The sequence below is a fragment of the Engraulis encrasicolus genome, chromosome 11, assembly GCF_034702125.1.
Source record: "Engraulis encrasicolus isolate BLACKSEA-1 chromosome 11, IST_EnEncr_1.0, whole genome shotgun sequence".
NCBI classification, from domain to species: domain Eukaryota; kingdom Metazoa; phylum Chordata; class Actinopteri; order Clupeiformes; family Engraulidae; genus Engraulis; species Engraulis encrasicolus.
In genome coordinates this window covers 7,788,078-7,797,886 of record NC_085867.1, presented here as the reverse complement: position 1 = coordinate 7,797,886, position 9,809 = coordinate 7,788,078, and the positions used below count along the sequence as shown (strand labels likewise).

The 9,809-nt window shown below is 44.4% G+C and overlaps 1 protein-coding gene across 1 annotated transcript; it reads left to right on the top strand.

Moving 5' to 3' along the window:
- Positions 1 to 1,137: 1,137 nt before the first annotated feature.
- nr2f1b (nuclear receptor subfamily 2, group F, member 1b) lies at positions 1,138 to 6,351 on the top strand. The gene is made up of 3 exons (XM_063211163.1): positions 1,138 to 2,228; positions 2,734 to 3,267; positions 5,138 to 6,351. Exons 1-3 carry the CDS (start codon positions 1,793 to 1,795, stop codon positions 5,410 to 5,412), a joined length of 1,245 nt encoding a protein of 414 aa, XP_063067233.1. The 5' UTR covers positions 1,138 to 1,792; the 3' UTR covers positions 5,413 to 6,351.
- The last annotated feature ends 3,458 nt before the right edge of the window (positions 6,352 to 9,809 follow it).

Here is a 9,809-nt window from a genome sequence, read left to right as displayed (position 1 = left end):
AGGCTCTGTGAAGAAAAGGGACAATGCTGGTTGCCTTTATAAAGAAGGGGCCAAATTCTAAGGGGGACAAGTGTGTGGGTTTTTGGACAAATAGAAAATTAATTACAACGTGGCCTTGTCACATATTGGTCAACGGCATGAAGGCCAGTCAGTGTGTGTGGGTGTAATAGGGTTGGATTGTTGAAATGTCTTTATATGTCCATCACTGGCGACGTCAAACCATGCCGATCATCATCTATGGCTACTACTGCACTCTCCATGACTTAGAGCAGTGTTTCCCAACCAGGGGTACGTGTACCACTAGGGGTACGCGAGCACACCTCAGGGGGTACGCGGAAAAATGTGATAATGACAATTGAATAGAGTATAGTCATACTGGGATAAAGGAATATATAGAGAGCATGGGATAGGGGGTACTCATGGTACAACAAAAAGGCTTAGGGGGTACGCGAGTCAAAAAAGGTTGGGAAACACTGACTTAGAGGGGAGAATAAATGAAGCTGGTTAACAGCAACAAATCTTGAATGGAAATTATCTTGTAAAATATAATCTGGTGCAGGTCGTCTCTTTACTCTTGTAACCAATGCACTTTGCACATGGTCCCTGTTGAAATAAACCAAATAAACTAAACTAAAAATGAATGAATTAATGTTGTTAATACATTTTGATCCCTTTCAGAGTGCAATGTTTATGAGTCCTGCTGTAGATGTTATTGTGAAATGGGATTGTATGAAATGGAATCGAATTGGTTTAGAAACTAACAGTGGTCTGTATTACTGAAAGTCATTTTATGCTTGTGAGGGAAAAAAATATCACAGACCACAGCTTATCATGTGACTCTCTCTTTCACACCATCAAAGAGCTGTCTCGTTTTCTGTGAAGAGGGAGGAGGGGGCGGGAGAGCAGCATGAAAAAAAAGACAAAACGACACAAGACATTACGCAGCATGGGTAAGTGGACCAAACGCGCTCGAGGATGCGGGTGCCCCCTGTCCGACTTTGGAGGGAGCGCGTGGTGGCCAGAGCTAGCCAATCAGAGGGCGCGCATGTGCGGCTCGAGCCTCCCCCTCCCGGAACGCGAATCTCCCTCACTACCTGGCACGCGCAGTTTCCGTGGAGCAGACCAGTAGCCCTCCTAGTGGGCGTCGGTAGTCGCCGTATCCGTGGCTGAAGGTGCGGTTGTCGCTGTTCAAACATTCTCGCGCTGTCTCGATCGGTCATGTCAAAGTTCGCTCTGCAAGGACTTTTGCACGGATAGGCTACCAAAACCGAGGATACACCACGGCCACTGAGACGCACTAGTTTTGACTATGATGTTCCCCCCGACACATTGTCCTCTCCGCTTTACAGCCCTGCTTGCCGTGCCTGTAGCTAGCAGCAGCCGAACAACCGTCCCCGTTGATGTACCGCACTACATAGGAGCAGAGTGAAGAAGATATAATGGGATTCTAGTCTGCATTTGTCTGCCTAGGGGCGACCGCGCCTTGTCTGGAGTTTCGCAAGAGTTTTTTCCTGTTTGAAATGTCTTATTGATTTTTCTTGGCGTTCTCGCTCTGCTGGAAGATATTTCTGTTTCCATAGGTTCTTTCCCTGCGCCTGTTTACCTACCTTTGATCGATCCGTGGATGGCCGGGCAACGATTTGCATTGGCCTTCAGCTGGTAGTGTGTATGTATTGACCACCGCCGTTGCATTGCATTCGATCTTACTGCCAGGTCATATCCATTCTGAATCACTGAAAGCCCTTGAAAATCACTGTAGACTCAAATTCTGTGTACAAAAAAAAATCGCGTCATGGCAATGGTAGTGAGTGTGTGGAGGGATCCACAGGATGATGGTGTCGGTGGTACCCTGAGCGGACACGGACACGGCCACCTCGCTCAGCCGCTCAGAGACACGCGTCTGGCAGCCTCGGCAGCCTCCCTCACCCCGCAAACCCAAACCGGACCCCCGTCTAGTACCCCAAGTACCGTGGTGGAGGACAAGAACTCGGGCTCCAGTTCGGGCCAGGCTCATATTGAATGCGTAGTGTGCGGGGACAAATCCAGCGGGAAGCACTACGGCCAGTTTACGTGCGAGGGATGCAAAAGTTTCTTCAAGAGGAGTGTGAGGAGAAACTTGAGCTACACATGCCGGGCCAACCGGACCTGTCCCGTGGACCAACACCACCGCAACCAGTGCCAGTACTGTCGCCTGAAGAAGTGCTTGAAAGTTGGGATGAGGCGAGAAGGTGATTATTAAACGAAATTAGTATTACAACAATGTACTCATATACATTTCTAGTGAATAATATTGATTAAAACAAATAATTCCCCACCATTTTCCAATGACCGATATAGGGAATTGAGCGCAGCACTATATTATACCTTTTTAGTGAATAATATTGTTAAAAAGGTAGGCTACATCATTTCTCACCATGCCTGATGTAGGGAATCGAGTGCAGATCATTCTATTAAAAGGTGTGTGTGTGTGTGTGTGTGTGTGTGTGTGTGTGTGTGTGTGTGTGTGTGTGTGTGTGTGTGTGTGTGTGTGTGTGTGTGTGTGTGTGTGTGTGTGTAAGAGAGAGAGAATCATGGTGGCTGTGTGTCCTGATAAACATAGTGTCTCCTCATTATCTCCGTATTGTTGTTTGAAGTTGAAGAAGTTAAAGGCTCCACTTTGTCATCCCAGTGTTTGAGATCAATGTGAGCGGTGGATGCACATTTCCTCTTCCCCTCTCTGTCTTTTTTTGTCAGCGGTGCAGAGAGGAAGGATCCCCCCCAGCCAGCCGCCACATCAAGGCCACTACGCCCTGGCCAACGGTGACCCCCTGAACGGCCACTGCTATCTGTCCGGATACATCTCCCTGCTGCTTCGCGCCGAGCCCTACCCAACCTCGCGCTACGGCAACCAGTGCATGCAGCCCGGAGGCAACATCATGGGCATCGAGAACATCTGCGAGCTGGCGGCGCGCTTGCTGTTCAGCGCCGTGGAGTGGGCTCGCGGCATCCCCTTCTTCCCGGACCTGCAGATCACTGACCAGGTGTCCCTGCTGAGACTGACGTGGAGCGAGCTGTTCGTGCTGAACGCCGCGCAGTGCGCCATGCCCCTGCACGTGGCCCCGCTGCTGGCCGCCGCGGGCCTGCACGCGTCGCCCATGTCCGCCGATCGCGTGGTGGCCTTCATGGACCACATCCGCTTCTTCCAGGAGCAGGTGGAAAAGCTCAAGGCCCTGCACGTGGACGCAGCAGAGTTCAGCTGCGCCAAAGCCATCGTGCTCTTCACGTCAGGTAAATATCACTAGCCCTAGAGGTACACACAGGCCTCTAAATTAACATCAGTCAACCGGTCAAATGTTTTTGAGTTTTTCAGTTTGGCTGGTAAAAAAAAGCAACGGACTAGCCACTTTGACGCATTGGTGAGTGTGTGCTTGGCTAGTATGATAAACATCTACAAACCATCTTATCTGGTGATGAAAAAAAGTCAATTTTGAGCCCAGAGGTACACACAGTAAAAATGCAACATTGGAAGTTAACACTTACCAAATACACTGTTTGTTAACTCACCAAAACCACCGTGCTCTTCGCGTCAGGTAAATAGGGCTATTACGAGCCTAGAGGTGCACTGTATAAAAAAATACAATGTTGAATCAACACTCAACAGAATACTCTGGGACCAAATATACTGTAGAGGATGTTACATCGACTCTCAACGTGGTGAATCTATACTAGATTTTTTAATGATCCCGAAGGAAATCAAGATAAAGTGGGCCTACAAATGAATACTACTTCTGGCACGTCGTCTTCAGGCATCTTGGTGAATAAAAATGGCATAGCAATAATGTGAAGGGCTACCTGGGTCTAAATGTAAAATAATTCGTCTTAAGGCAGAATTGCGAGTAATTTGGAATTAATTGGACGCCATTTACGCACGTCCTGTTACGCACAGCCTATGCAATGATTAAGAACAGCGCCACAGGGATATGGGCTATGTAAGAGCCGGGGCCCATATAAACATCTTCTTATCTCGGAAGCTCTCTTGAGATCACCTGTCCCAGTTCCCGTAGAAATCGTTCCCCAAATCAACGGTGATATCTGCGGAAAGGCGGCGACCCGGCTGACCCGAATGTAATAAGTTAAGGCCCCAGATGGTCCTGAATGAACACACACACACACACACACACACACACACACACACACACACACACACACACACACACACACACACACACACACACACACACACACACACACACTTTCGATGTCACCTACTTCACCGCGTCGCCCTCGCAGGTGGCTTCGTTTCTCTCTTATGGGGACATGATGTTTCTGGGTCTCCTGGTACAGGCTCTTTGAATTGACATTAAGTAGGCCTAATGCAACCTATACTAGACTACTGCAAAACCACCGAGTAAAAGCAATACTAATTATTACAGACTATTAATGGATTATTATTATGATTATATTAGTTATTATTATTATTATTATTATTATTATTATTGTTGTTGTTGTTGTTGTTGTTGTTGAGTAGCAACAAGTATAATGGCAATGATGAATTTATTATTTTTGACTAACAATAACTAGCCTATGAGGTTAGAGGTTAGATAGGTTACGCTTGCAGAAATGGATGAAGTTTTTTATTTTTTATTTTAAGAATAAGTTTAAAATTGTCTTGTAATTATAAACCATCTGTGGTTCATCAAAAGCCATGTTATTGATCAATATATTTATGACATCAATTTCTACTAATTTCAGCGTATCAATAGTTCACATATTTGCTATAGCATAGGGCTACTGTTTTCAGCTGTGGCATGGGCTATATCATTTTTTCCCTCTTTTCAAATTAGGAATTATTATTATTACAACATTACTGCTGTTGCTGTCATTGGCATGCATGGTCTGAACTGATTGAAAATTTCGATACGGAACACGAGACATGCCTTCCTCTCTCCATCTGCCTGATGCATACTCTGTGTTTGTGACCTGATGCAAGGGTAATTGCTGTACACAAGTGTGTGCTATATATTTACTGCAATGTGCAATAACGTGTATTAGGTCTTTGAGTATTTTATTGTAGTTGTGTATGTAAGCTGTCAAACACCTTACTTTCCCTCGGGATTAACAAAGGTACTCTATTCTATTCTACTCAACTCTCCTCTAGACGCCTGCGGCCTGTCGGACGTGGCGCACATCGAGGGCCTCCAGGAGAAGTCTCAATGCGCCCTGGAGGAGTATGTGAGGAGCCAGTACCCCAACCAGCCGACGCGCTTTGGGAAACTTTTACTGCGTCTCCCCGCTCTCCGCATGGTCTCCTCTTCGGTCATCGAACAACTGTTCTTCGTCCGGTTGGTAGGTAAAACTCCGATCGAGACCCTTATACGAGATATGCTGCTGTCTGGAAGTAGTTTCAGTTGGCCGTATATGCCCATGCAATGATAAAGACCCTGGCGGACTATAAGACATTGGTGGCGGACTGTTTGCAAGCCAGCAAGAAAGCCACGTTCGATACGACGCTAAAAAATATTTTTGCCGCTTTTCTCGTGGATGAATTGTGTACACAAAAATGGACTTGATCTATCGTCGCACTCAATCTTAATTTACTCAAGCACTTGTTTTTTTTCTTAGCGTGGAATGGTAAACCAGTTATGGACATTTTCTTTTTTGTACAGTCTTTTAAAAATGTGCAACAGATTCAGTATTCGAAATGAAACGAATGTCAACCTTAAAATGCCCCTCGTCAGTTGTTTTTTAAAACAATTCTTTGTTGTATACAGATTTCAATGTAGCTTAGGCAAATTATTTGTTTCATTCGTCTCATGAAAGAATAGTGTTTCAAACGAAACTTTTTTTAATCGAAGTAAACGCCATAAACAAATCAAACTGTGCGCGCATAGGCTACTTGATCCGACCTAATGCTTTGAAAATGCAAGTTCAAGACTTACCTCATTAACGTGACAAAGGCGAGGACAATGGACTATAAAATATATTTATTTGTTTCTATTTGTATATTTATTTCCCTGCTTAGATGTTTGTTCAGTGATAAGTCGACTTCCCTTGGGATGTTCCATTCTGTTGCGCGGGGCCTGTCCACATTGTCACTTGTAACAGCTGTTAGCATACCCATCCAATTAACCCTCTTTGTTTTCACAACCTGTTTCATCTTTGATATCGTCTCACAGCTATCTCCTGTTTGCAATAAGATGTGGTTCAGCGACATACTACAGTGCTATGCGCCTGAATTGTAAAGGTTTGGCAATGAAGTCATTGCCGCTCACCGCTGACAACCCAAGCACTAGGCTCAGAAAAGAGGGACTGTGTGTGTGTACTGGGTTTGATGTACAGAGCAACATTTGATTAATTAAACTGATTTTTTGAGGTCCATTTGCTGTTTCATGTGTTATTGCGTTGCGTTGCAGCCTGCATGGTCCTTGAGTTCACATCTTGTTGAGATGCATGGGTGAGGCACTAGCTGACCTCTATAAGCTTCTCTCTAAAGGGAGACCCGGCCCCCTTCTTAAACAAAGACACAGCTGAGAGGCCGACTGTGTGTGTGTGTGTGTGTGCGCGCGCGTGTGTGTGCGCGCGCGTGTGTGTGTGTGTGTGCAGTTTTTGGGTTTGTTTGGGACAGCCTGTTCTGCACTTTTACTGCTTAAAGGGACAGTTTGGTCAATTTCAACATGCAGTTGTATTGCTCACGCTACCCTTGACTTGTCAGTACCTGGTGATGCCACATTTTTCGGCTCAGCCCTTTCCGAGATATGAGCAATTCTAATGGGGGCAGCGTTTGTTTACATTTTTAAAAAATGAAACATAGGCCAACTCCAAATATTTTCCCAAAAGGTACTGCTGTTTGCTAGTTGTCTGCTGATGTTTTATAACCTTTTGGATGTTTTTGGGAATAAATAAAAATGTTTTTTTGAAATGTAAACAAAGAGCTGCCCCCAGTACAATGACCAGGATCTCGGAAACGGCTGAAGAAGAAGACAAAAAAATCTCAGGCACTGACAAGTCCAGGGTAGTGTGAGCATAACAACTGCATGTTGAAATTGACCAAACTGTCCCTTTAATAATGACCAGATGAAGCACAGAGAGAAAATGTAGTTTCAGTGATTCAAGATTCAAAATTCTTTTCATTCTTCCTGAGGGAAATTTTTCTTAGACATACGTAGCTGCTGCATAACACACAACACATCACACACACACGCACACGCGCACGCGCACGCGCACGCGCACGCGCACACGCACACACACACACACACACACACAAACAAACAGCATTTAAAGTAGTGGGCCCTACACTCTTAGTTCTAAATCACTGCAACACTGCAACATTTAGTGGGGATGGGGCAAGTGCCATAGTGTGCATTCCAATATGCACACTCTCGTCCTCCACTTGTGCTTGTTGTCTCGCGTTTTGCTGACGCCCCTCCACGGAGAAAACAATAAAGTTTCCCCGCTGTCAGCCTAGCTACAACAATTTTTGGGGGACTGTTCTTCATTCACTGTTGTTCCCGATTGCAAATGAGAAAATGACATTAGAATTGTGCTTTTGCAAGATATTGATTTAATTTGCTGTCGTCAGTGACGTCATCATGAGGTCATAAGCAGGCAAGTGAACAAGGGAGGGCGGAAGTCTGCATATTGGAATCCACCCATAGCCTGGTCTTACCATACCCTCGCACTAGTTTCATTCGTAACTTGGGAAGGGTACAGTAGGCCTATTTTCTTGACTGCAGTTTCTAAAAGGAAAAGCCAAGGAAGCTGAAAGGGTTGGACAAAGATGTCAGTTGGGCTTGGCCCAGGGAGAGAGGGGGGCGAGAATTGGGTCCTCTTTACATTGAATGGATTGGTTCGGGGGCTTTCAGATGACTTTGTCCTGGGCCCGGTCAAAGCTGTCAACATGCTTGCGCCAGGCCAGTCTACAATTGCAGGGAAGGGCGGCACAATATATCGAAATTGTATCGAAATCGCGATATCAAGAGTGGCGATATGCGTGTCGCGAAAATGACTTATTTATTGCGAACAAGTAAAACATTTCTGTGCAGTCCAATCACTTGCTTAATGTCAACAAATGCGCAAAAAAGAAGCCCGCCATGACCAAATCCACGGCCCCCACACAGACCGACAAATCAGTGACAAGAAAAACACTCAACTATATTTCTAAATTGTGGTGTTACATTAAAATCATGTTGTGTCGTTTAAATATCGTTGGTTTTTTTATGCATTTGCCCTTTTCAATGAAGTTTTTTTTAATCACAATAACCAACTGAAGTGCCTGGACCAAGGATTTTTTTCCTTCAGTCTTTTTTGAACATTGAACCCCTTCCAAGATCACCAATTGGTTTTGAGGGACACTAGTAGCGCTCTACCAACTCTTCTGCTGAATCGTTATCGAGGTATTGCATTCTGTTACAAGTGAAGAGTTCAGATGCAAAACCCCCTAACTCCATTTCTGATGACTTGCACTTCTATATTTTTAGAGAACCCCATTGTTGGTTTGGTTTACATTTATGTACTTGATAATACATATAAATAGTTATATTACATAAATAAAATAAAACATATGCAATTTGATAGCTTTGTATTAAATAAAAATGAATTAAGATTATTTTCTGAAAAGGCACTTAGGGGGTTTTACATCTGAACTCTTCAAGTATAGATTTTTTTCCTGATATCGTGCAGCCCTAGTGCAGGGCTCTGTCTGTGATCGTGACCAAGCAAAGGAGGGAAAAGGGGAAAAGAAACAGAACCAGTCTTTTAAATTAATCACATTGATCACCATTAGGCCTCCAGCAAGCATCACAATATGGCTCTCATCTGCTGTCTGATCTGGTGGAGCTTTCATGGGGATTCGCTTGTCATTTGTGTGTGTGTGTGTGTGTGTGCGTGTGTGTGTGTGTTTGTGTGTGTGCGTGTGCGTGTGCGTGTGTGTCTTTATGTTTTAATATGGAACGGGGGTGCATACAGTAGCCTCTTTAGTGTGTGTGTGTGTGTGTGTGTGTGTGTGTGTGTGTGTGTGTGTGTGTGTGTGTGTGTGTGTGTGTGTGTGTGTGTGTGTGGCAGGGGGTCCTTAAGCGTGTTGTTGAAAAGTAGGACAAACTGAGGCTTTGGTCATTGGCCCCAGTCAGGGAATGAGAGTGTGTACATAGATGCAACCATTCTGTGTACACCAGATATTAGTTTAAATCATACATTTTTGTAATTTGCAAATGTGAGGGAGTGCTCTGCAAATTTGGGGTACACTTCTCGAAAGCATAGTTGTTCAGCAGTTAGCAACTTGGGTAATTGCCAATGGGAAATTGCATTGAAAACATCAAAGTTGCTAATGTAGTTAGGAACTATAGTTTCAAGTAATACACCCGTGATATCAGTGGTGTACTCTACGAAGAACGCGGGTATACGGAGTATACACACTTCTACATTTCAGGAATTTCAGTATACCCACTTAAAATGGATTGATCCATTGTTTTGAAAAGCACAAATATATACAGTATACCCACCTCAGAAAATGCTCAACTATACAGTATACCCACCATGAAAAAGTAGACTACACCACTGCGTGATATGTATGCTCCAAAACTATACTTCATGTATTAGGTAAGCAGACCACTGTCTCCCATTAACAACTACATTTGTCTGGCACCTGGCTTGATTTCATTGTGGAATACATATGTACATCCTTAGCTTTCAAAACAGTGGATATTGCAACAGGAATTCAGAGCTTAGAGAGAATTGAATACTTTACTACAGACTCAAGTTTCCATAAGAACAGAAAAGAAAGTAGCCTACAAGGACAGTGTACCGCAATAGAGTTCATTTCGACTCTATTATTC

Excerpts from the sequence above, each read along its gene's own strand:
- nr2f1b (XM_063211163.1), top strand. The coding sequence starts at position 1,793 with ATGGCAATGGTAGTGAGTGTGTGGAGGGATCCACAGGATGATGGTGTC. Across the intron at positions 2,229-2,733 it reads AGTTGGGATGAGGCGAGAAG|CGGTGCAGAGAGGAAGGATC; the intron begins GTGATTATTAAA and ends TTTTTTTGTCAG. Across the intron at positions 3,268-5,137 it reads CATCGTGCTCTTCACGTCAG|ACGCCTGCGGCCTGTCGGAC; the intron begins GTAAATATCACT and ends ACTCTCCTCTAG.